This window comes from Hippopotamus amphibius, chromosome 1, assembly GCF_030028045.1.
Source record: "Hippopotamus amphibius kiboko isolate mHipAmp2 chromosome 1, mHipAmp2.hap2, whole genome shotgun sequence".
Taxonomy (NCBI): domain Eukaryota; kingdom Metazoa; phylum Chordata; class Mammalia; order Artiodactyla; family Hippopotamidae; genus Hippopotamus; species Hippopotamus amphibius.
In genome coordinates, this window is record NC_080186.1 from 162,958,706 (window position 1) to 162,986,351 (window position 27,646).

General features: G+C 34.5%; 1 protein-coding gene and 1 pseudogene across 1 annotated transcript; one reads left to right on the forward strand and one right to left on the reverse strand.

Moving 5' to 3' along the window:
* NME5 (NME/NM23 family member 5) lies at window positions 1-23,991 on the forward strand. Its single transcript, XM_057710636.1, has 5 exons — window positions 1-129; window positions 5,358-5,563; window positions 6,244-6,344; window positions 11,776-11,894; window positions 23,734-23,991. Exons 1-5 carry the CDS (start codon window positions 1-3, stop codon window positions 23,815-23,817), a joined length of 639 nt encoding a protein of 212 aa, XP_057566619.1. The 3' UTR covers window positions 23,818-23,991.
* A 479-nt stretch (window positions 23,992-24,470) lies between these two features.
* On the reverse strand, window positions 24,471-25,069 carry LOC130843758 (high mobility group protein B1-like; annotated as a pseudogene).
* Window positions 25,070-27,646: the final 2,577 nt, after the last annotated feature.

Below are 27,646 nucleotides of genomic sequence, written 5' to 3' on the forward strand. Positions count from 1 at the left end.
ATGGAGCTATCCATGTCCCCACCTCAGATCTATATAGAAAAGACTCTGGCCATTATCAAACCAGATATTGTTGACAAAGAGGAGGAGATACAAGATATTATTCTCAGATCTGGATTCACCATTGTTCAGGTAACTTCTGGGCAGGATGATCGTTTTTTTTTTCCTCTGTAGTGAATTAGGCTTTTCCTCCTTAGCTTTTAACTAAAATAGAATTAAAAACTCACTTTACGTAGAAGGTATATTTGGAAGCTCTTCTTACTCGTAGGGTTATATCCTAAACTGTTATTTTAGATTACCTTTGATTTTACTTTTAAAAATGTTTATGTAAATGTGTTAGCCCATTTAGATCCTTAGTATTTAGTGTGAGATTTAGGTTTATTCTTCTAAGTATAAAAGTTATATGTGATAATTTTACGGAAGTTTTTTCACACTTCAAAAGGATGTAAAATGAGAAGTAAAATTTCCTTTCCTTCCGTTTCTCCTCTCCAACCTCAAGTCCCAAATTCCAGAGAGGCAACCACTTAACCCTTCCTTTTCTTCCAGGATTTTTCTATGCATTTACAAATGTTTTTCCCCCATATAGTAGGACAATCCCTCCTTGACCCCCTTTACAAAGTCCCTCAGATAGCGTTCCAGATCATTACATCTGAATCTATCTCATTCTTCCTAATTTCTGTGTAATACTCTTCTGTGCAGATTAACCACAGTCTATTTACTTGGTCTCCTCTTGACTGTTGGATGGTTTGTTTTGTTTTGTTTTTCAGTTATTTACAAATGTTTAAATGTTTTAAGTCTTATACTTGTTCTGCAGATGGTAGTTTTGAAAATGAATATAAAGTTAAAGATTATCAAATAGTGGGGCTTCCTAGGTGGCTCAGTGGTTAAGAATCCGCCTGCCAATGCAGGGGACACGGATTCGATCCCTACTCCAGGAAGATCCCACATGCCGTGGAGCAACTAAGCCTGTGTGCCACAACTATTGAGCCTGCGCTTTAGAGCCCGAGCCACAACTATTGAGCCCATGTGCTGCAACTGCTGAAGCCCACGTGCCTAGAGCCTGTGCTCTGCAACAAGAAAAGCCACGACAATGAGGAGCCCGCACACTACAAGGAAGAGTAGCCCCCGCTCACCGCAACTAAAGAAAGCCCGCGGAAAGCAAAAAAGACCCAACACAGCCAATAAAATAAATAAATAAATTTATTTTAAAAAAAGATTATCAAATAGAATGAAATATTTTTAATCTTCCTTTTTTTGTACCATCTTTATTTGACATTTCAGTTTTTTATTCTCATATTTATACAGTGTCATATTGCCTATTGAGTCTTTAAAAAAGGAGAAAACAACTCTTCAGAGAGGCATGGGTTTTTGGATGAACTTAGAAGGCTAGGTGGAGGCTGAGGGTAGAGATGATACAGGAAATACAGGGAATAGTAATGCAGGAAAGTATAAGGAAATATTTAATATAATTAAAAGATTCAGGTAAAGATGAACTTTTAAATGTTATTAGGAAAACTGGGTAGCCTTTTTTAAAAAAAAGATTCAAGTATTATACTGTATATACAAGGCTAAATTCCAATTGGATCTGATTTAAATATTAAAAAACCATATAAACTAGAAGAAAAATGGCTGAATTTCTTTTTATTCTTGGAGGGGGAGAGCCTTTTTACTATGACTTTTTTTAAAAATAAATTTACTTATTTATTTATTTTTAAATTTTATTGGCTGTGTTGGGTCTTTTTTTTGCTGTGCGCGGGCTTTCTTTAGTTGCGGTGAGTGGGAGCTACTCTCTGTTGTGGTGCGCTGGCTCATCATTGCCCTGGCTTCTCTTGTTGCGGAGCACCAGTTTTAGTTGCGTGGGCTTCAGTAGTTGCAGCACATGGGCTCAATAGTTTTGGCTCACAGGCTCTAAAGCGCAGGCTCAATAGTTGTGGCACTTGGGCTTAGTCGCTCCGTGGCATGTGGAATCTTCCTGGAGTAGGGATCGAATCCGTGTCCCCTGCATTGGCAGGCGGATTTTCAACCACTGCGCCACCTAGGAAGCCCTTTACTATGACTTTTAAAGACTAGGTACTGTACAAGTAAAGGTTGATAAAGATATAAACATAAAAAGCTTACACATCACCAAATAAACATAATAAGCAAAGTCAAAACACAAATGACAGACTTGGAAAAAAGATTTGTAACTCATATCACAAAGGCTAATCTCCCTAATATATAATTTAGAACAGGATAAAAATTCAGTCAAAAATGAACAGTACATGTGGATGGTCACAGAAAAAGAAAAACAGATGTTCCTTAAACATAGGAAAAGATGCTCAGTCTCTAAGCAGAAAAAAAGCAAATTAAAATGATGCTGAGATACCATCTGGCAAGAATATAAAAGTAAATGACATAACCCCTATGGAAAGGAATCTGGCAGTTATCTGTCAGATTACAGATGCATCTACACTTTGACCCAGCAGTACTGCTTCTGAGAATCTCTTCTGTAACCCATGTATTACTATGAAGTGACGTATATATAGGTTATTTTTTGCAGCATTGTTTATTTACAAGCAAAGATTGAAAACAACCCAACAGTAGAAGATTGGTTAAATTGACCCTGGCGAATCCATCAAGTTGAATACTATGCAACTAGTTATAAAAAGAATAATGAGGAACCTCTGTGTGTCTTATTATGAAAAAAAGCAAGATGCAGAACAATGTGTTACTACTTTCTGTGATAGAGAGAAAGTAATATATATTCATGTTTGCCAGTATTTGCAAAATGAAACTAGGAGATAAACATTAAAAAATGGTTGCATTTTGAGGGCAAGGAAGAACAGGTTTGGTTAGGACAAGGTTGGGAATGAGACTTTTCAGTTTAAACCTTTTTATATTGCTTTGAATTTTTTTAACCCTGTAAGTATATTACTCATTAATTTTAGAGAGACAAAAACAAAGTATACAAGTAAGATAAAGTTTCCAATTTGTTTTTTAAATCCATATTTTGAAAAGAATTAGTGAAAAACTTAATAATTAAGCAGCTAATGATAATTATAAATTAAAACTTCGTGTTAAGGAAAAAAAAAGCAGTGTAAATGCTAATATTTATCACTTTCCCTAGTCAGCAGTAAGTTTTAAACCAAAGAATGCCTTCTTTTTGTTTTAATTGTGATAAAATATACACAACATAAAATTTACCTTTTTAACCATTTTGAAGCATACAGTTCAGGGGCATTAGGTACCTTAACACTGTTGTGCAGCTATCACCATTATCCATCTCTAGAATTTTTTCATCATCTCAAACTGAAACTCTGTACCCATTAAACACTAACTCCCTGTTTAGCCCTCTCCCCAGCCCCTGGTAACCACTATTCTACTTTCTGTCTCTATGACTTTGCTGTTCCAGGTATCTCATGTTGGTGGAATCATTTTTGTCCTTTGTATTGTATGCTTTAAAAATAGGCTTTCTTATAGTTGGGAGTTCTTGAACTTGAGGCTTTCTTGTCCCATCTAGGAAAAATCTCCTTAAAAATGGTGTATTCTTTCAGTAGGTGGCAGTCTTTCCTGTGTTGCAAACTACTGATTCCTTTTCTGGTATTATTGAATAATCTCTCCTCTTTGTGAAAACATTTTTGTTGTTGTTTTAAATTTTTATTTATTTATTTTTTGACCGCGGCTTACGGGATCTTAGTTCCCCTACCAGGGATCGAAGCCACACCCTTGGCAGTGAAAGCACAGAGTCCTAACCACTGGACTACCAGGGAATTCCCTCTTTGTGAAAATATTAATCTAAATTCTAAAAAAGTTTATCTGATCTAATTTTAAGGCAATGATGGAGTCACTGGTTCAGTATCAATTTTAGTTTAAGATGAGCCCTTAATTTTTAAAATTATGCTGCATTAGCTAACATACCTGTGGAAGATAGCTTCCCTTGCTTCTTAACGGGTGTGTGGCAGATAAGGGTTTACAATGCAACAGATGAGATTTTTATTTTTTAACCCAGCAACAAAAAAAGATACTCAAACCAATATGCATAAGAAACACAAATACTGGCATATCTTAATTTTAAATAATATAACCAAGGATTATACTAAAACAGGCACTGTTATAACTTCTCAAATTTCTTCTATTTCTTGAATATATGAATTTTAATATGAGAACAGATATCAGCACTTTTTTTTATATATATATATAGTACTGTAACTGATGATCCTTGACAAGTGAGAATGTTATGTTTGTCCAATAGAGCCTGTTCATAGACGTGCTGACCTACCTAGTAAGCATCTTTCCAAGCTTCTTGCTCTGGGCAGTTTAGATTCCTCTCTATAAACCAAGCAATTTTATCAAGTTTCTGAAACCTGAAGACACATGATAGTTTTGGAAGAGACTTTTAAGAGGTAGGTCACTTGGTAAAATTCACACTGTGCTCTTAGGAAAATCTAACCCATTTTAGAAAGATAGATATCTGCCTTAATCGTGGGGATTTTTAGCTTCACCTAGTAATTTATCTCCATGTCTCATCATCCTTACTCCAGTGAGTTTTCCTTGATGTCTACTTTGAATCCCTCTATTATATTTTGAGTCCTTTCCCTCATAATCTACCTTTAGTGGAACTGAAAAACAGTGGTAATGGAGTGATTTTTTAAAATGTACTCAAATAGCTGCTTTTAGGGAAAACATGATACTTTCTAATTGAAAGAATGACTGACTCAGCTTCTATGGTTTTTTAAAATTTAATAATTCATGTAGTTTCTCATTTGTGAAGAAAATTAATATTTATTTGTCCCAAACATTTCATATTCTTTCAAATTAACAAACAATGCTAATTATTCTTAAGATCATAGTGAATCAACATATTTATGGCAGAATAAATAAATGGCATATTAAAGAATATACAACTTTCATGTTCAAGTGAAAAACTTGTTTACTGCATGCTATTTCTAAATACCATAATGAGGCCAGCTCCCTAAAATAATGTAGGAAAATTTCACAATAAATAGGAAAATATCACAAATAGATAGGGAAAGATTAATTTGGAATATTCTAAAGTCCAATTTTGTTACTTTATACAAGGTATGTATTAACAAAATATTGATGATTGGTGTGTTTTTACTTTAAGAAGGAGATATGATTAATTTGTCATTAACATACCATATATTGAAGGAGGCTGCCAAATAGGAATGGTTTTTCGTAAGTAGGTTAAATAATTCTTATTTACAGCCTACATTTAACTTTCTTATCTTGCCCTTTGTTCATAATACAAAAATAAATCTCAAATTTGTGGTCAGATTAGTACTAATTTCAAATTATTGACAACTTAATGTGGTATTACTGAACTGTCAATAATGCTTTTGTTGACTTTATTTCTCTTTTAGAGAAGAAAACTACATCTCAGCCCTGAGCACTGTAGTAACTTTTATGTGGAACAGTATGGGAAAATGTTTTTCCCCAATTTAACAGCTTACATGAGTTCTGGACCACTTGTTGCCATGATATTAGCTAGACATCAAGCCATCTCTTACTGGAAAGAACTCTTGGGACCAAGTAATAGCTTAGTAGCTAAGGAGACACATCCAGACAGGTAACCTTACTAGGGGAGACATGGAACCCAACTATGAAAATGAAAAAAAAAAAATCTCATTTCACAGTAATAGGAATTTCCTTTAATTTGAAAGTTTTCCTAAATAACCTGATTTTTTTTTTTTTTTTTTTTTTTTTTGGTGGTGGTGGTGGTGGAAGCCTGGGTGAGGGAGGTCCATTTTGTGTTTTAACTACTTAAATGTGTATTTTAATATCAAATACCACATAAGTCTCAAAAAATGTTTGATTTATGGTTGACTTGCCTTATTTTTCAGTGCCACTGGTGTAGGATTTTTCATGGGAAAATTGGTATGGTATTTTATAGAATATTGGTAATACAGGACCAGAAACTCAGGTTTTCAGCATTGTCATTAATGTCTGGAAACCAGAGGACATTGAGTTTTTGCACTTTTGAAAATGCATTGCTTTTTCAGTTGTCACAAAAACAACACCTCTTTTTCACCTAGATAACTCCTATTTTTCCAGTATATCCAGTATATCCCTCCCAAGATTTAAATATACTTGACCCTGATGTAGATAGATTTATGCTTAAATTAAAAATAGATTAAAACCTCCATATGTGAGAAATGGTGATGCTCCTGTAAAATTCCTATGTAGAATGCATATGTAAAAAGTAAAGAATGTCAGATTGGATGGTCAGCATCTCTAACTTGCTTTTAGTCTAAGGGCAATTTATGGCACAGATGAGCTAAGGAATGCACTTCATGGAAGTAATGATTTTGCTGCAGCTGAGAGAGAAATTCGATTCATGTTTCCTGCAGGTGAGTTACAGATGAGTAATTAGTCAATTGCATGTACTTATTGTTTGCTTTCTCTTTTATTTTGGAGATATAACTGGGAAGGAAGATAACGGGATTTTTCTCCAATATATTCTGTCATATTTTCAAGTTGTAGTTACTTAAGAACTTGAAGCCAAGAATAGAAAACTCAACATTTTTCTCAGAACTAAATTGTGACCTCTAGGGAATGTTTTGAGAAGAGTTTACTTTTTTTCTTTCTTTTCTCTTGGACTGGACATATTTAGGGTTTTTCTTCTGTGTTGTAATTCCTTTTATGAGGAACAGCACTGAAGTTTTTAGTTTATTTTCAATAATATTTTCTGAGCAGAAAGGAAATTTGGTGATTTTCATTATAACGAAAAGTCAAAACATTGGGCATCTTTGATTTTTTTTTTTTTTGGCTTTTTTTTTTCTCTAAGTAATTTAGACCTGTTTCTCAGTATTTTCTGCTGAAGATTTATTCTAAGAAAACTGAAACTTGTCTTGGAGATTTAAAAGTTCAGATGTTTGAATAGACAAAAACTGTTTTAAGGATATCTGTACACAAAAGGATTTGCCTACTACATACTTTATTCTTACTGTGACAGAAATTTCTGTTGTATTCATCCTATTAAGATATCTTTTTCTGTGGAACTGTTTATTGTGGAGTATTACACAAAAGCAGATAGCATAGTATAATAACCCCCTAATGAACCCATCACCCAGATTCAAAAATTTTTTTGGTCAGTCTTTTTTTTTTTTTTTAATTGAAGTATAGTTGATTTAGGTGTCTTATTTCATCTGTAACCCCTGCTCCTACTTCTCCTGCTTCCATATTATTTTGGAGCACATCTTAAACGTGACATGTCTTTTTAATGTGGTAGATCTTTAGATTTAGTCCTACTAGTGAACTAGACTTTTCTTCCTTAGCTTTTAACTATAATAGAGTTAAAAACTCATTTATCTTAAGTAGAAGATATATTTGGAAGCTCTTCTTACTGATAGGGTTATATCCTTAAACTGTTATTTTAGATTGCTTTTGATTTTACCCATTAATTAATCCTCTAGGTACAGTTAAACATTTGAGAAGCAGCAGTTGTAGGGTAAATATAAATGATCAGTTACCTACCACAGCACAGATCTCTTGCTGTGAGAATGTGAAGTTCTTAAGAGAAAGTTCTCAGAGTTTATGATATGAGCTCCCTCTTGCTTAGCAGTCAGTCAGGAACTATGTGCAAAACCCTATATGATGAGTCACTAAAGAAAGTTATAAAGACATTCTAAGACATATTTCTAATCCTTGAAAAAGCTAGTGCTCTTCCCTTCCTTTTTAATAAGGATAGCTGATTCAAAGCTTTGCTATATTCCATTCATTCAGCAAATTTATTGAGTTAACTACTACATGCCAGAAATACAATGGTGAATAAAATGTCCCTGCTCTTTCAAGATGATTGGATTTTAAAAGTCTATAAAAATAAAATATACAATGAAGTATATAAATTATGCCATGAAAAAACTTTAAAAAGTACAAAAGTTTATCTATGTAAGAAACATGAAAACACTTTTTAGTTTCTCATTAATTCATCTAGCCCTATTGTCGAAAATCAACTGACCATATATGTAAGGACCTACTTCTAGATTCTCAGTTCTGCTTCGTTGATCTTTACTGTCTATCCTTATGTCAGGACCATACAGTCCTAATTATTTTGGTTTCATAATAGGTTTTGAAATCAGGTTTAGTGGAAGTCCTCCAACTTCCAAATGATAAACGGCCAGAGACAAATAATAAATTGTTGGCAAAAATAGAGAAATAATCCAAAAATGAAGTTAAGGAGACAATTTTATTCACAATAACGTCAAAAATAATAAGATATTTGAGAATAAATTTAACAGAAGTACAGTTCTTGTCCACTGAAAAGCACAAAATGTTGCTGAGAGAAATTAAAGAATAACTAAATAAATAGACATCCCTTTGTTCCTGGATCAGAGGAGTCAATATTGTCAAGATGGCAGTTTCCTGCAAATTGATCGATAAATTTAATATAATCCCTATGAAAGTCTATGCATGCTTTTATGTGAAATTGAAAGCTGATTCTAAAATTTATATGGATTTGCAAAGGATCTAGAAGAGCTGAAACAATTTTGAAAATGAAGGACAAAGTTGGAGGACTTCCACTAACCTGATTTCCAAACCTATTATGAAACCACAGTAATTAAGGCAGTATGGTCCTGACATAAGGACAGACATAAAGATCATTGAAGCAGAATTGAGAATCTAGAAGTAGATTCTTACATTTATGTCCAATTGATTTTCGACAAAAGTGCCTGGACAATTTTATGGGGAGAGGGTGGTCTCTTCAAATGGTGCAGAGACAACTGGATATCCACATGCAAAAACAAAAACAAAAACACTTAGACCCTTGGTCCACACCACGCACAAAATTTAACTCAACATGGATCATCGACCTAAACATAAGAGCTAAAAACCTCTAGAAGAAAATATAGAAAATCTTCATTACCTTGAGTTAAACAAGGAGTTCTTACATGTGACATCACAAGTATGACCTGAAAAAGAAAATATTGATAAATTGGATTACATCAAAATTCAAAACTTTTTTTCTTCAAAAGCCATCATTAAGAGTATGAAAAGATAAACCACCGACTGGGAGAATATATTTGCAAATCATATATCAGGTAAAGCACTTGTATCCAGAATATACAAAGAACTTTTACAACTCAATAATAAGACAAACAACTGAATTAAAAACCAGGCAAAAGATTTGAATAGGCATTTCACAAAAGAAGGTGAATGGCTAATAAGCACTTTAAAAAGTGCTGAACATAATTAATCATCGGAGAAATGCAAATTGAAACCACAATGAGACTCCACCTGCTTACCCACTAGAATGGCTATAATCAATGACAAGGATATAGAGATACTAGGATCTTCATTATTGTAAAATGGTACAGTCGCTTTGGAAAACAGTTTGGTGATTTCTTAAAATGTTAAAACATCCATGTAACATGTAACTCCACTAGCAGTTCCACTCCTAGCAGAATCTACCCACTCAAGAGAAATGAAAACATAAATCCACTTAAAAACACATGTGACTAGTCATGGCAGCATTATTTAACATAGCCCCAAACCGGAAACAATCCAACTTTTCACCAGTGGATAAACAACATTTAGTATAACCACACAGCCATACAGTGGAATACTACTCAGCAATTAAAAGGACAAACTACTGATACATGCTACAAACAGGGATGAACCTCAAAATATGCTAAGAGAAGAATGCAGGAACAAAAGATCACATATTATATGATCCATTTGTCTGAAATGTCCAGAAAAGATGTTTTTAGAAACAGAAAGAAGCTCAGTGGTTGCCAAGGGCTGGGAGTTGGAGTGGTAGTGGGGAATTGCGAATGAGTACAAGGAAACATTTTTGGGGTGATGGAAGTTTTCTATAACTGGATTATTGTGAGGATCACACAATTATGTTTTGTTTTGTTTTTTTTTTTATAAATTAATTTTATTGGCTGTGTTGGGTCTTTTTTGCGGTGTGTGGGTTTTATTTTTTAGTGGTGGTGAGCGAGGGGCTGCTCTTCGTTGTGGTGCGAGGGCTCCTCATTGCTGTGGCTTCTCTTGTTTCGGTGCATGGGCTCTAGGTGCGGTGCATGGGCTCTAGGCTTCAATAGTTGTGGCACACGGGCTTAGTTGCTCCGCGGCATGTGGGATCTTCCTGGAGCAGGGCTCGAACCCGTGTCCCCTGCATTGGCAGGTGGATTCTTAACCACTGCGCCACCAGGGAAGCCCACAATTATAAGTTTTTAAAAAATCAGTTGTATACTTCAGTGGGAGAATTTCATGATAAGTGAATTATACCTCAATAAAACTTAAACAAAATTATAAAAAAATAGATGAGGTTTCTGCTCCCATGGAGTTTTATAGTCTAGTGTTCAGAAGATAGTCATTAAATAATAATTACCTATATAATTGCATAGTTATTATAACAATTGCATAGTTATTGTGTGGTAAGTGCTATACAGCAATTAGACTATTAATAAGACAGGCCTGACTGAGGAGTGACAGTTTAGTTGAGATCCAAGGGATAAATAGTGATTAACCAGAGAAAGGGAAGAACATTCTAGGTGATGAACAGCAAATGCTCAAGTCATGAGCAGGAAAGAATGTGGCACATGGCACACACATAAACTGAAAGATACGGAAGAAGAGACTAAGATGAGGTTGAAGAGGTAAATAGAGGTCACATAGCATAGTCTGTGGGCCATTGTATGGAATTCTGTCTTGAATATTAGGGCAGTAAGGAATCAGTGAAGTGTTTTAAGGATAGGAATGACATAATCAGATTTTCATTTTTAAAATAATATAAAAGGACCTGGGACCAGTGAACATGACAAACATGGTCTTAACATGGTCTTACAGAGTAGAAGAGACAGATGACAAATATTTATATAAGCAAAATAAAATTATTACAGTAATCAGTGCAGTAAAGGGTACTATAATGAGATTGATAGGAAAGGAACCTGTGACCCAAGACCTGTGAGACTTCTCCCAGCTTTTGATGGCATCCTGGCAAATGACTCCCATTGTCAGTCTTTGTTTCATTGAGGCTGAGCCTGTACACATATACACAGTCATATAGAAATTATCCTCCCACCTTCCTTTCCCTTGGGCCAATGAGGATTTAGATCTGAACACATGAGACTACTAGCTTAGCTTTCTCATCTTTATGAAAAGTAGCACATTGATGGAGATCAACCTCAAAAGACCTATGTAGACTTACACATTTCTTTTTGGCAGAAATATATTTTTTGTTGTACTGAAAGTCTGGTTCACCTACAGAGTGTTCAAACAAAGCTGAAAAGACTAAAATTTCCCTAAATCTTACATAATTTATTTTAAAACCTGAAAAATAAGAGCAGGAATATTAATACATACTATTATAGAAATGTTTGTGTATATTCAGTAGTCTGTAAGAGAGCAAGAAGCATGTACTATTCACCCTTGTATCTGTACCACTTTGCAAAGTGCTTACCATTTTGTTGACAGGAGTTAATTTTTGTGATGAATTAATCTAGATTATACAAATTCTTCATATTTTTCTTTTTCATAACATCGTCCATTATATATTTACTGTAAAAAACATGCGAATGTAAATGCAGAAAAGGAGATTGTTGAAAACATAATCAGTGAGCACTATTAGCATTTTGATGTATTATTTTCTGTATGTCTGTGCTTAGATGTTTTTGAACAAACTATTATGCCATTTACCTAGTTCTGCTTCCTTTAAAAAAAAAAAAAAGACTATTTCTCATGCCATTAAAATTTTTTTGAAGGTGTCGTTTATAATGACTGTATAATATTTCATCATTTATGTTAGTTTTAATGGGAATACATTTGTATTTGCAGTGATCGTTGAGCCCATTCCAATTGGACAAGCTGCTAAGGACTATTTAAATTTATATGTAACGCCAGCTCTGCTTAAAGGACTCACAGAGCTTTGTAAGCAAAAACCGGCAGATCCGTTTGTAAGAAATCTTTTTATTCATACTAAAGAAAAACTATAGTTTTCATAGTTAAAATATTTTATTCTTTTAAGCATATTGAGTCATTTACAAGAACTATTTTATATACATTTTATATACTTCTTTTTGTGTAACTTTTGATTACAGTTGACCCTTGAGTAAGCATGGGGGTTAGGGGCACTGACCCTTTGCACAGTCAAAAATCTGGCATATAGCTTAGAGTATACCCTCATATCCTCAGTTCCTCTGTGTCTGCAATTCTGCATCTTGGGTTCAGCCAGTCGTGGATTGTGTAGTACTGTAGTATTTACTTAAAAAAAATCTCCTTGTAAGTGGACGCCCACAGTTCAAACCTATGTTGCTCAAGGGTCAACTGTCCTTATTTTCTTGCTGTGTTTTAACTCTTAAAAAACATTCTTCCTAAGTACATTTTCAATCATTGCATCCTTTAATTGCTGGGCATTGTTTTCATGTATAATTTATATAATCAAATGATAAAACTAGGCCTATACTTGAATTTTGTTCAACATTTTTGTTTCTCATATCTAAATTTTTTGAATAGAAAACATTTATTCACATATCTAGATGCCTCAACATCACTCATTCAGATGGAAGAACGGTTGAGTATGAGGACCTAGGATGATTGTCCAGGGCCAACTGTCAGCCTGGGTCCTTCTTTATCGATACTCCCACCCATCTGAAGAGTCTCAGAGATAATCAGGGAAGGTTATTTTAATAGCAGCCTTACCAAAATAATATCTCTAGCCTTTGTTAGCATTCTCAAAGGGAATCCCCTTTAAAAGACAAAAGATTTAATCTTTCTCACTAACATTACCACTTTTACTACAAAAGAAAAAGATTGACAGTTTATTTCTTTAATAACTTTTTCATTGTGAAAATAGTGTATTTTTATTTAGTAAGAAACTTGAAACCACTGAAAAATGTAAAGAAGAAAAGAAAAAGATACCCTTGGTTCCATTCCCTGAATATGGTCTCAGAAGTCATCTTGCCTGGATTCAACTCTGACTCCAGACACCTAACCTGTCTCTGAGTCTCTTTATTCTCATCAGTAAGATGTAGATATATTAATACCTACCTAGCTAGTAGGGATAGTGTTAGGATTAAATGTATTAGTGCATGTAAAATTCTTAAATTACCTGGTACATAAGTGTTCAGACATTAGCTGCGCTATTACTAGTTTGGTTTTTGTTTTTTTCTTTTTTTTAATGCTTATTTATTTATTTGGTTGTACCAGGTCTTAGTGGCGGCAGACAGGCTCCTTAGTTGTGGCTCCAGGGCTCCTTAGTTGGGGCTTTCGGGCTCCTTAGTTACTGCAGCACATGGGCTCCTTAGTTGTGGCATGAGAACTCTTAGTTGCAGTATGCATGTGGAATCTAGTTCCTTGACCAGGGATTGAATCTGGGACCCCTGCATTGGGAGCACAGAGTCTTATCCACTGCACCACCAGGGAGTCCCTGTTTTGTTTTTTAAAGCCTGTATCTCCAATGAAACTAATCCAGTCTTTTTTTTTTTCTTTGTTCAGGTTTTATTTTCATATATCACTATATATAAACACATATCCCATAAATATTGTTATATTTAAGTATATATTTTATAGAAATTATTTTAATAGTTACATATTTCTTTTGTTAACTTTACAATTCTTTTGCTGTTTGAATTGTTTGCTATTATAAATACTGTAACAATAAACATCTCTGAGTATAAAGCTTTTCACACACAGATTATTTCATTTGAAAAGAGATCAAAAAGTCACATTATCACTCAAAACATGAAATTAAAAAAATTGTTGGCCCTTAAAGAACTTATTTTTTAACTGTTTAATTTTTTTGAACAAGTGGTATTTGAATATGGTATAAAATTTAAAAGTTCCAAAAGGATATATAGTGAAAAGTAACTCTCCTTTCCATTCCTCTTCCTCAGCCACCCAGTTGTTCCTTGGAGTCAGTCATTGTTACTTTCAGAGAAAATCTATACATAGATAAGCATATATATTTATATGTACTTAAAAACACAGGTACAAATGCTAGCTACTAAACACGCTGTTTGGCACTTTTTACCTTATTTACTTAATATATATTATAAATTATTAAGTAGCACTATAAACAAAATTGCCCCATTTTAAAATAACAGCTTATGGCATTCTGTTTTATGGATTTTCTACTTCTTTCTTTTTTCTTTTTTTCTTTTTGGCTGCGCGGCTTGCAGGATCTTAGTTCCCTGACCAGGGATTGAACCCATGCCCCCTTCAGTGGAAGGGCAGAGTCCTAACCACTGGACTGCTAAGGAATTCCCTACAAGTTATTAATTAGTCACATATAGATGGTTGTTTAGGTTGTTTCCACTCTTTTGTTATGATAAACTGCTACAGTGAATATCTTCATTCATTTGACAATATACCATATGTGTATAGAATAAATTCCTACAAATGAAAATACCGAGCTGAAATGAATATTATTTTGATGTTTTTGATATGTGCTTTTTTAATTTGGATAAATATTGCCAAATTACTTTTGTAGTGGTTTTACCATTTTATACTTTGATCAAAAATGAACAAGAGTACCTGATGTTTTTTCAAGCTTTGTGGGTTTTTTGCCAATTTCATATGTGAAAAATGGTATCTTGTAACTTAATTTATATTTCTTTTGTTATGAGTGAGTTTGAATATCTTTTAGTATATGCTACTTAAAGCCATTTGCATTTCCTTTTCTGTGAACTTCCTACTCACACCCTTTGTCCATTTGCCAGGGCTTGGTCATCTAGATCTTTTTCTTGCTGTATTGGTACTCTTTATGTTTAAGAAATTAACCTTTTGTTTGTTAGTAGATTTTCTCAGTTTATCACTTGTCTTTTGACTATTTTCATGGTATATTTTAATTTTTATGTAGCTGTATTTGTTGAGCTCTTTTATGCCTTCTGAGTTTCTGTCATATTTGAAGAAGATTTTCTGTTTCAAGATTATAAATAACATTCTCTCATGCTGCCTTCTGGTGCTTTTTAATATTCCCCCCCCCCCCCATGTATATGTCTTTGATCATCTGGATTTTTTTTTTTTGCTTTAGGGAGTGAGGTAGGGAGCCACATTTTATTTTCCACTTGATTACTCAATTGACCAAAACCATTTATTGAACAGTATGTGCTTTCCTCATAGATTTAAAAATCCACTGTTAATATATACTAAGTTCTTGCATGCATTTAGTGGATTTCTTTCTTTTTTTTTTTTCTTTTTTCTTTTGGTTTATTTCATTTATATGTATGTTCATTCATAAGTACCACACTGCTTTAAGTGTTATAGGTTTGTAATATATTTCAAAATCAGGTAGTTCTAAACCTTTCAATTATTCTTCTTTTTCAGAAATTTTTTTTTTTTGCATTATTATTTCTAGTGTGAATATTTTTAGTCACAACACATACTGTCATATTGCTTTCTTAAAGGGCTGTCCCAAGTTACATGGTGATCACCAGTATATAATTTCCATTTCACCACATCCACATAAGTGTTATATACAAGTTAAAAACACTGGAGTGGGAGTGGGACTGTCTTGATAAGAGGCAAAATGGATGAAAGATGATAATTCAATTGTTTTAACTTCCATATATATATACACACACACACACACATACACACACACACACACACACACACGCACACACATACACACACCCTGGTGAGGTTAAACATTTTCCCCTGTGTTTAGTTGTACTTCCTCCTTTGTGAATTATCTCTCTTTTGTTCACTTATCTGTTGGTGTTTTGTAAGAATTTCTTTTTTATTATTGAATTATAATTAATCTACAACACTGTTAGTTCCAGGTGCATGACATAGTGATTTGATATTTCTTTACATTACAAAATGATCACTATGATAAGTCTAGTTACCACCTGTCACCAAAGTTATTAAAATATTGTTGACTTTATTCCCCATGCTGTACATTTCATCCCTGTGATTCATTTATTTTGTAACTGGAAGTTTATACCTCTTAATATCCCTCTCCTCTTTCACTCATCCCCAAGCCCCTTTCTCTCTGGCAACCACCTGTTTGCTCTCTGTGTCTGTGACTCTGTTTCTGTTTTGTTATTTTTATTCATTTGTTTTGGTTTTTAGATTCCACGTATAAGTGAAATCATAGTATTTGCCTTTCTTTGACTTATTTCACATAGTATAACACCTTCTAGGTTTATCCATGTTGTTGCAAATGGCAAATCTTCTTTTTTTATAGTTGAGTAGTATTCCACTGTGTGTGTATACATATATCACATCTTTTTAATATGTTCATCTGTTAACTTAGGTGTCTTCCATATCTTGGTTATTTTAAATAATGCTGCAATGAACATAGGGGTGCATGTATCTTTTCAAATTAGTGTTTTTGTTTTCTTCAGAAAAAATACCCAGAAGCAGAATGCCTGGATCTTATAGTAGTTCTGATTTTAATTTTTTGAGGAGCCTCCGTATTGCTTTCTGTAGTGGCTGATCAATTCCCATCAACAGTGCACCAGGGTTCAGTTTTCTCCACATCCTTGCCAACATTTGTTATTTGTGTTCTTTTTGATGATAGCCATTCTGATTAATGTGAGGTGATCTTTCATTGTGGTTTTGATTTGCATTTCCCTGATGATTAGTGATGTTGAGCATCTTTGCATGTGTCTGTTGGTCACTTGCCTGTCTTCTTTGGAAAAATATCTATTCAGGTGCTCTGCCCATTTTTAAATTCAGTTTTTGTTTTTGATGTATGAGTCCTTTGTATATATTGAATATTAACCTCTTATCAGATATATTGTTTGCAGATATCTTCTCCCATTCAGTAGGCTGCCTTTTCATTTTGTTGATAGTTTCCTTCACTGTGCAAAACCTTTTTAGTTTTATGTGGTCCCCATTTGGGTTTTTTGGTTGTTTTTGTTTGTTTGTTTTGTTTTGTTTTTGCTTTTGTTTCCATTGCCTGAGGAGATACATTCAAAAATATATTGTCAATAATACAACATTGTGAATCAACTATATTTCAATAAAATTTAAAAAAAATATATTGCTAAGACTGATTTCAAAGCGCCTACTGCCTGTGTTTTCTTCTAGAAATTTTATGGTTTCCTGTTTACATTTAAATCCATTTTTAGTTTATTTTTGTATATGGTTTGAGAGAGTAGTTCAGTTTGATTCTTTTGTGTGTAGCTGTTCAGTTTTCCCAAAACCATTTATTGAAGAGACTGTCTTTTCCCCATTGAATTTTCTGTCTCCTTTGGCATAGATTAATTGACCATATATATGGGTTCATTTCTGGGCTCTTTATTTTCCATTGATCTATGTGTCTCTTTTTGTGCCAGTACCATGCTGTTTCATTTTTTAGTTTTTTATTTCATTTTATTTTATTTTGGCCATGCCACATGGCATGTGGGATCTTAGTTCCCTGACCAGGGATCAAACCCGCACCCCCTGTGGTAGCAGTGCAGAGTCTTAACCACTGGACTGCCAGGGAAGCCCCCAGTACCATACTGTTTTGATTACTGTAGCTTTGTAGTATAGTTTGAAATCAAGGTATGTGATACCTCCAGCTTTGTTCTTATTTTCTTAAGATTGTTTGAGCTATTCAAGGTCTTTTGTGTTTCCATACAAGTTTTGGAATTATTTGTTCTAGTTCTGTGAAAAATGCCATGGATATTTTGATAGGGATTACATTGAATCTTGTCTTGGGTAGTATGATCATTTTAACAGTAATAATGTTTCTAATCTATGAGTATGACATATTTTTCCATTTGTTTGTGTCTTCAATTTCTTTCATCATTGTATTATAATTTTTTGAGTACAGGTCTTTTACCTCCTTAGACTTATTCTTAGGTATTTTTTTGATGTAATTATAAATATCATTGATCTCATAATTTCTCTTTTTGTTGGTAGTATATAGAAGCACAACAGATTTCTGTATTAAGTTTGTATTGTGCAAATTCACTGAGTTCATTTATTAGTTCTAACACTTTTTTTTTGGTGGTGTCTTCAGGATTTTCTCTGTATAGTATCATGTCATCTTCAAACACATAGTTTTACTTCTTCCTTTCCTATTTGGATTCTTTTTTTTTTTTTTTTTTGGTCTGATTGTTGTGGCTAGGACTTTTAATACTATGCTGAATAAAAGTGGCAAAAGTGGACATTCTTGTATGATGTTAGCTGTGGGCTTGTCATATATGGTCTTTACTATGTTGAGGTATGTTCACCCTATACTCACTTTACTGAGACTTTTTATTGTAAATGGATATTGTCAAAAGCTTTTTCTTCATCTATTGAGATGATCATATGATTTTTATTCTTCAGTTTGTTAATGCAGTGTATTACATTGATTGATTTGCAGATAATGAACCATCCTTGCATCCCTGGAATAAATCCCACTTGGTCATGCTGTATGATTCTTTTAATGTACCGTTGAATTCAGTTTTCTATGTTTTATTGAGGATTTTTGCCACTATGTTCATCAGTGATTCTGGCCTGTAATTTTATTTTTTGGTGGTATTTTGTCTGGTTCGGTGTCAGGGTGATGCTGGCCTCATAGAATAAGTTTGGAAGCATTTTTTCCTCTTCAGTTTTTTGAAATAGTTTGAGAAGGATAGGTGTAAAGAACTCTTTATATGTTAGTTACATCAACCTTTGTTGTATTTGCTGCAAAAATATTTCCCTTTTTGTTTAACTTTTAAATAATATTCAGTAAGTTAAACCATGACTTTTTTTCTCATTGTGAGTTTTACTTTACTATCTAAGTTTAGGAAGTTCTATCCCATTGAACGTTTTGATAAATATCCACTTTTGTTTTCTTCTAGTTTTTTTTGTATTTAACTTTCTTATGCCTCTGGAATTTACTTTTGTATATATCACAAGATGAAGATCTAAATTGGTTTTTTTCTGACCAGTTGTCCTTGTACATTGATTTATGAAGCCTCATTTATCACACATTAAATTCTCTTTTTTTTTTTTCTTGGTTGCATTGGGTATTCGTTGCTGTGTGTGGGCTTTCTCTAGTTTTGGCGAGTGGGGGCTACTCTTTGTTGCAGTGCAATGGCTTCTCTTGTTGTGGAGCATGGGCTCTAGGCCCACAGGCTTCAGTAGTTGTGGCACACTGGCCCTAGAGTGTGAGGGCTTCAATAGTTGCATCATGTGGGCTCAGCAGTTGTGGCTTGCAGGCTCTAGAGCACAGGCTCAGTAGTTGTGGTACATGGGCCTTGTTGCTCCACGGCATGTGGGCTCTTCCCAGACCAGGGATTGAACCCATGTCCCCTGCATTGTCAGGCAGATTCTTAACCACTGTGCCACCAGAGAAGTCCCTATCACACATTAAATTCTATATGTGGGCATGTATTCTGTTACATGGATCTGTATATTCAAACAACAGTACCACAATAAACAATTGCTTTTAACATTATTTTCAGTGCTTCTGTATATACTTAATTTTTTTTGGTTTTCTGGTGGTAAATATAAATAAGATAAACTTTGCCATTTTAACCATTTTCAAGTGTACAGTTCAGTGGCATTAATTATAATCACAATGTTGTGTAGCCATCATCACTACCTATTTCCAAAACTTTTTCATCACTCTAAACAGAAACTCTGTAACCATTAAGCAATAGCTCCCTATCACCTCCTTCCCCCCAGTCTTTAGTAACCTCTAGTCTACTTTCTGTCTTCATGATTTTGCCTATTCTAGATATTTCATAGAAGTGGAATTGTGTAATATTTCGGTTTTTGCATGACTGGGTTTATGTCACTTAGCATAATGCTTTCAAAGTTCGTTCATGTAGTAGCATGTATCAGAATTTCATCACTTTTATACTTGAATAATATTTGATTGTATATGTATATATCATATTTTGTTTATCCATTCATCTGTTGATGGATACTTGGGTTGTTTCTCCCTTCTAGCTATTGTACATAATGTTGCAGTGAATACCAGTGTATAAGTATCTGTTTGAGTACCTGTTTTCATTTCTTTGGGGTATATACCTAAGAGTGGATTTTCTGGGTCATATGGTAATTCTAAGTTTAGCTTTTTGAGTAACCACTGAACTGTTTTTCACAGCAGCTGCACCATTTTACACTCCCACTAGAAATGTATGAGTGTTCCAGTTTCTCCATTTGCTGGCCAACACTTGTGCTTTTCTGTTTTGTTTTGTTTGTTTGTTTTTGTTGTTGTTGTTTTGTTTTTTTAATAATTGTAACCATCCTGTTAGATATGAAATGGCCTATCATTGTGGTTTTGGTTTGTATTTCCCTAATGACAAATGAGGTTGACCCTCTTTTCATGTGTTTACTGGACATTTGTATATTTTCTTCAGAGAAATGTCTATTCACATTCATATTCTTTGCCCACTTTTAATTTTGTTGTTGTTGTTGTTATTGAGTTGTAGGAGTTCTATATATGTTGTAGATTTTAAACCCTTATATGATTTGCAAATATATGCACCCCCTCTATAGGTTGTCCTTTCACTTTCTTAATGATGTCATTTGATACATGGAAGTTTTTAATAATTGACAAAATCTAATTTATCTCTTTTTTTCCTTTGTTGCTTATGCTTTTGGTGTCATATCTAAGAATCCACTGCCAAATTCAAAGTCATGAAGATTTATTCCTATATTTTCCTCTAAGATTTTAATGGGTTTAGGTTGTTGATTAACTTTGAATTAATTTTTGTATATGGTGTCAGATAGGGGTCCAACTTCATTCTTTTGCATGTAGAAATCCAGTTTCTCAGTACCATCTGTTGAAGAGACTATCTTCTACATTGAATGACCTTGGTACCATTGTCAAAAATCAATTGGCCGTATATATATGGGTTTATTTCTGGCTCTCAATTCTATTCTGTTGATCTACATGTATATCTACATGCCACACTGTTTTAATTACTGTAGCTTTATAGACGATTTTGAAATTGGGAAGAACAAAGTTGGAAAATTCTCCAACTTGATTTTTTTTTTCATGATTTTTTTGGCTATTTGGAGGTCCTTGAAATTCCACATGAATTTGAGGATTGTCTTTTCCATTTCTGCAAAAACGTTTGTTGGAAATTTGATGGGGGTTGTGTTGAATCTATAGATCACTTTGAGTAGTACTCACATCTTAGCATCTTAACATTATTAAATCTTTCTATCCATGAACATGGGTTGTCTTTTCATTTATTTAGGTCTTTAAATTTCTTTTAGCAATGTTTTATAATTTTCAGGACACAAGTTGGTTAAATTTATTGCTAGATATTTTTTTCAAGGCTATTATAAATGAAAATGATTTCTTAATTTCCTTTTTGAATCATTCATTACTAATATATGGAAACACAACTGATTTTTGTGTATTGATCTCATAACCTACAACTTTGCCATATTCCTTTATTGTCTCTAGTAGCTTTCTTAGGTTCTTTGGGATTTTTTTACACAGGCATGTAAAACATGGAGATGTTGCAGATTAGGTTTCAGACCACCACAATTATGCAAGTATTGCAGTAAAGCAAGTCATACAAATTTTTTGGTTTCCCAGTGCGTATAAAAGTTATGGTTACACTATTCTGTAGTCTATTAAGTTGCAATAATGTTATATCTTAAACACAATGTATATAACTTAATTTAAAAATACTTTATTGCTAAAAAATGCTAACCATCATCTGGACCTTCAGGGAGTCATAATTTTTTTGCAGTAGTAACATTAAAGATCACTGATCAGGGACTTCCTAGGTGGCGCAGTGGGTAAGAATCTACCTGCCAATGCAGGGGACACTGGTTCGATCCCTGCCCCAGGAAGATACCACATGCCGCAGAGCAACTAAACCCATGCACCACAGCTATTGAGCCTGCGCTCTAGAGCCTGTGAGCTACAACTGTTGAGCCCATGTGCCACAACTACTGAAGCCTACGCACCTGGAGCCTGTGCTCTGCAACAAGAGAGGCTACTGCAATGAGAAGCCCACACACCACAAGGAAGAGTAGCCTCTGCTCGCCGCAACTAGAGAAAGCCCATGCGCAGCAGTGAAGACCCAACACAGCCAATAAAATAAATAAATAAATTTATTAAAAAAAAAAAAGATCACGATCATAGACCACCATAATGGATATAATAATAATAAAGAAAATTGAAATCTTGTGAGAATTAGCAAAATATGACATGGAGGCACAAAGTGAGCAAATGCTGTTGGAAAAATGGTACCAATAATCTTGCTCATTGCAGAGTGATCAAAAAACCTTCAATCTGTAAAAAAAAGAAAGCAATATCTGCAAAGTGCAATAAACAGAGGTATGCCTATATATAATAGGGTCATGTCATCTGTGAATGGACATAGTTTTACCTTCCTTTCCAATTTGATTCTGTACTTGACAATATTTCCTAATGTAAAATTTATTGTTTCAATGTTTAATGGTCATTTTCTTATTATTCTTAAAGGGATTTTAGAAACTGTTTTTTTTTTTTTTAGAACTTTTATTGAGATACAGTTAACAGACAATAAACTGAATATATTTAGAGTGTACAATCTGGTATTTTTTTTCTTATTAGTAATGTATATATGGCAATCCCAATCTCCCAATTCATTTCCCCCCAACCCTCCCCGCTTTCCCCACTTGGTGTCCATATGTTTGTTCTCTACATCTGTGTCTCTATTTCTGCTTTGCAAACCGGTTGGGTTGTACCATTTTTCTATATTCTGCATATATATGTTAATATATGATGTTTTTCTCTTTCTGACTCACTTCACTCTGTATGACAGCCTCTAGGTCCATCCATGTCTCTACAAATGTCCCAGTTTCATTCCTTTTTACAGCTGAGTAATATTCCATTGTATATATGTACCACATCTTTTTTTCCATTCATCTGTTGATGAACATTTAGGTTGCTTCCATGTCCTGGCTATTGTAAATAGTGCTGCAGTGAACATTGGAGTGCATGTGTCTCTTTGAATTATGGTGTTCTCTGGGTATATGCCCAGTAGTGGGATTGCTGGGTCATATGGGAACTCTATTTTTAGTTTTGCAAGGAACCTCCATACTGTTCTCCACAGTGGCTGTATCAATTTACATTCCCACCAAGAGTGCAAGAGCGTTCCCTTTTCTCCACCCCCTCTCCAGCATTTATTGTTTGTAGATTTTCTGATGATGCCCATTCTAACAGGTGTGAGGTGATACCTCATTGTAGTTTTGATTTGCATTTCTCTAATAATTAGTGATGTTGAGCAGCTTTTCATGTGCCTCTTGGCCATCCGTATGTCTTCTTTGGAGAAATGCCTATTTAGGTCTTCTGCCCATTTTTTGATTGGGGTTGTTTTTTTTATATTGACCTGGATGAACTGTTTATATATTTTGGAGATTAGTCCTTTGTCTGTTGATTCATTTGCAAATATTTTCTCCCATTCTGAGGGTTGTCTTTTCGTCTTGCTTATAGTTTCCTTTGCTCTGCAGAAGCTTTTAAGTTTCATTAGGTCCCACTTATTTATTTTTATTTTTATTTCCATTACTCTAGGGGGTGGATCAAAAAAGATCTTGCTGTGATTTATGTCGAAGAGTGTTCTTCTTATGTTTTCCTCTAAGAGTTTTATAGTGTCTGGCCTTACATTTAGGTCTTTAATCCATTTTGAGTTTATTTTTGTGTATGGTGTTAGGGAGTGTTCTGATTTCATTCTTTTACAAGTGGCTATCCAATTTTCCCAGCACCACTTATTGAAGAGGCTGCCTTTTCTCCATTGTATATCCTTGCCTCCTTTGTCATAAGATTAGTTGACCATGAAACTGTTTGAGTTTTAAATTGCTATAGTATATATTGAAGAAAATATGTAAATGTTAATTAACATAAGGGTTTTTTTTTTCTTTTTTCCATAGATTTGGCTAGCTGATTGGCTGCTGAAAAATAATCCCAACAAACCTAAACTTTGTCATCACCCAATTGCAGAAGAACCTTATTAAAATAAAGCCCTCAAGGAGCAAATCATGAGCTATCTTACTGTAAAAGGCATGCTTCTACTTCAGAAAAAAGTAACTCCTAAGGATTTAAGTAACTACATGTGAAATAAATTATTTGTTAAAAATAAATTTTAAAAGAATAACTATTTTGTGGAGCAGGTAACATTATCTAAAATAAACTATTGATTTAGGGTATGTTTTTTTTTCTAATATGACAGTTGTATTAGAAGCATTTAGAATGTCAACAGAACAACTGCAACTTTTTATTTTTGTGGTTACAAAGTGGTATGCAATTAAGAGAACAACAATTAATTCATTTAGGATGCATCAGAGACAGTTGAAGATGATAAAACTACCATCCCTATATATAACTGATTTTTGCTGTGCACAACAAGAACCTACTTTAAATTTCTCTGCCAATTTACAACCCCCATAATGTACAAGACAAGGTTAGTAGCTATTGAAAATACCACCAGGACAGGGCTAGCTAAAGACACATTTGGTAGTATGCTAATATACAAAAAAAAGACACTATAGAATTTAAAAACAAGTCTTGCACAGCTTTACAGTTTTTTTTTTTTTCTTTAAAAAGAGTAGGTTGTGAGTTGTGCATAGGGAGGTTAAAAGCTTTTAGACAAGAAGTATCTAGAACCAACTTACTTATCATCTTCAACTTCCTACTCCTCCTCATCCTCTTCATCTTCCTTCTTTTCCTTCTTTTTCAGCCTTGATGATTCCCTTTTTTTGCTGCATATTTTTTTCTTCAGCTTAGCAGCCTTCTTTTCGTAAGGTTGCTTGTCACCTGCTGGAATGTTGTTCTACATTTCTCCCAGTTTCTTTGCAATGTTACCAATGGGTAGGCTGGGATTTGGGGGCAGAACAAGAAGAAAACTGAAGGCAGCCTCGTGGGTGCATTGGGATTCTTGAACTTCTTTTTTATTTCCCCTTTAGAAGGAGTGTAGGTTTTCATTTCTCTGTTATAAGGGCCTTGTCTGCCTTTGCTATGTCTTCGAAGTTTTCTTTATCTTTAACTAACATGGTCTTCCATCTCTCTGAGCACTTTTTGGAAGATTCTGAGAAGGTGATTGGGTATTTCTTGTGCTCCTTCTGGCAAGTTTGCCCAAAGAATGCATACGATGATGCTTCTTGGTCTCTTAGGATATCCTTTCCCGTGTTCATTTATTTTTCCTCTGTGAGTCACAGAGTCATCCAGTGCCCATCTCACTTGCCCTGGTGCTGTCTCTGTGGGGCTCATTGTGTTGCAGTGGCTGTCGATTTAGGATATGATTTTACCAGTGGTTGTAGTATTAAGTAATAAAATGCTGATGTAAGATATTGCTTATTATTTTTTAATTTTGAGAAGACATGGAATTTTATGATATTTTCCCTAGCCTATATTCTATATCTACATACATAATTAATGCATAGTTCAGACAGTTGAGTTTAAAAAGTGTAAGTATATAAATAATTACACTCCAATAGTAGAGTGTTCCTATGAAAACTTTCATAAGCTGAAAGGGAGTAAAGTGAAGAATCAATTACTTTAGTTCACATCTTGTTAACAGATACACAAAATAAATTGCAATCAAGTTCAGATGCTCACTGACAGTTCAAAGCTATGATGGTTTGATGCTGGGATGCTGAGTGTAGTTACCTAGGAAGGAGCTTGGTGGTGCTATTCTTGTTGTTCAGTATGCAAACTGCCTCTGAATTGGCTCACTGCAAAACAAATACTGAGTTCTATTTTCTCTTTTTGCCTTTTTTCATAAAAGCAAAAATCCTCTTCATACTTTTTTCAGTTAGTGAAAACAGATATAATTGTAGGTCTTTTGTAAGAGCAAAGCAGCATCAAGTGAACTTTCAGAAAGAGGGGGATACCTATATATAGTATAATGAAAATGGTTAGAACTCGATTATAGTTTTAACCAGCCATATATAACTATTTCCCCAACATTAATAAGTGCCCTCCAAGGGTGACCAGACAATACTATGACAACTCGTTTTTGGTTCTATCACTGAAAGTCCTGCAACCTGGGAGGCCCCTTAATCCTATGCAAAATGGAATGATTGGTCCCTCTACCAAAGTCTTTAGGTTAATATTTCTCAATTAGGTTTTTGTAATGAAGTGCTATTTTCTAAAAAATAAAAAATTCTCAGTTATTGAAGAAATTTTAATTTACTTAAAAAAAATCCAAGTTATAAAAGACTTTTATTAATAGTAAATAATGAGGGCTTCCTAGGTGGTTCAGTGGTTAAGAACATGGGTCCGATCCCTGCTCCAGGAAGATACCACAGGCTGCGGAGCAACTAAGCCCATGCACCACAACTATTGAGCCTGTGCTTTAGAGCCCGTGAGCCACAATTATTGAGCCCATGTGCTGCAACTACTGAAGCCCACGTGCCTAGAGCCCATGCTCTGCAACAAGAGAAGCCATGGCAATGAGAAGCCCGCGCACTACAATGAAGAGTAGCCCCCACTCACCTCAACTAAAGAAAGCCCGCGCACAGCAAAAAAGATCCAACCCACAGCCAATAAAATAAATAAATAAATTTATTTATTTATTTTTTAAAAAAAGAGTAAATAATGAAACTGGCCTCATCTCTTCAAAAAGCCAATGTCATTATAAAAGAAAAAATGGAGAAACGTCCCTGGTGGCACTAGTGGTTAAGAATCCACCTGCCAATGCAGGGGACACAGGTTTCAGCCCTGGTCCGAGAAGATCCCACATGCCGCGGAGCAGCTAAGCCCATGAGCCACAACTGCTGACCGTGCACTCTAGAGCCCGTGAGCCACAACTACTGAAACCTATGCTCCACAGCAAGAGAAGCCACTGCAATGAGAGGCGCGCGCACTGCAACAAAGAGTAGCCCCTGCTCTGTACAACTAGAGAAAGCCTGCGCGCAGCAACACCACCCAACACAGCCAATAAATAAATAAATTTATTTAAAAAATAAATAAAAATAAAAATAAAAAAATAAAAAATGGAAATGGGGAAGACCAAAGCAATGAGTAGATCTTGACTGGATACCATATAAAAAAAATCTATAAAAGACCTCTGGGGGACAATTAAGGAGATTTAGATATGGACTAAATATTAGGTGATATTAGGGAATAATTGCTAAATTTCATAGGGTCAAAATGATATGGCCATAAAAGGAGAATGTCATCATGTTTAGGTGATGCATTCTGAAATATTTAGTGGTAAACTTTTTTTTTTTAAGCTCTTTATTGGAATATAATTTACACTGTTGTGCAAATTTTTGAGGTGGGGTAAATTTTTTGATGTTTGCAACTTATTTTCAAATGGTTCAACAAGGAATATTTTTATGCATATGAAGTTAAAGCAAAGTTAGCAAAATATTAACAATTGTTCAGTCTAGGTGGACACTCTAGTGTACTATTCTTTCAACTTTTTTGTGCTTTAAAACTATTCACAAGGACTTCCCTGGTGGCTCAGTGGTTAAGAATCCACCTGCCAATGCAGGAGACATAGGTTCCATCCCTGGTCTGGTAAAATCCCACATGCAGTGGAGCAACTAAGCTCGCGTGCCACAATTACTGAGCCTGAGCTCTAGAGCTACAGCTACTGAGCCCACGAGCCACAACTACTGAAGCCTGTGCCTAGAGCCGGTGCTCTGCAACAAGAGGAGCCACTACAATGAGAAGCCTGGGTACCACAACAAAGAGTAGCTCCAGCTCACCCGCAAGTAGAGAAAGCCCAAGTGTAGCAACGAAGACCCAACGCAGTCTAAGTAAATAATTAAATAAATAAATCTTTTAAAAAAACAAACAAAAAAATCAAAACTATTCACAGATGAAGTTGGGGGAAAA

Coding starts and splice junctions, on each gene's coding strand:
- NME5 (XM_057710636.1), top strand. CDS start 1: ATGGAGCTATCCATGTCCCCACCTCAGATCTATATAGAAAAGACTCTG. Junction 5,564..6,243: donor AAGGAGACACATCCAGACAG/GTAACCTTACTA, acceptor ACTTGCTTTTAG/TCTAAGGGCAATTTATGGCA. Junction 11,895..23,733: donor AAAAACCGGCAGATCCGTTT/GTAAGAAATCTT, acceptor TTTTTTCCATAG/ATTTGGCTAGCTGATTGGCT.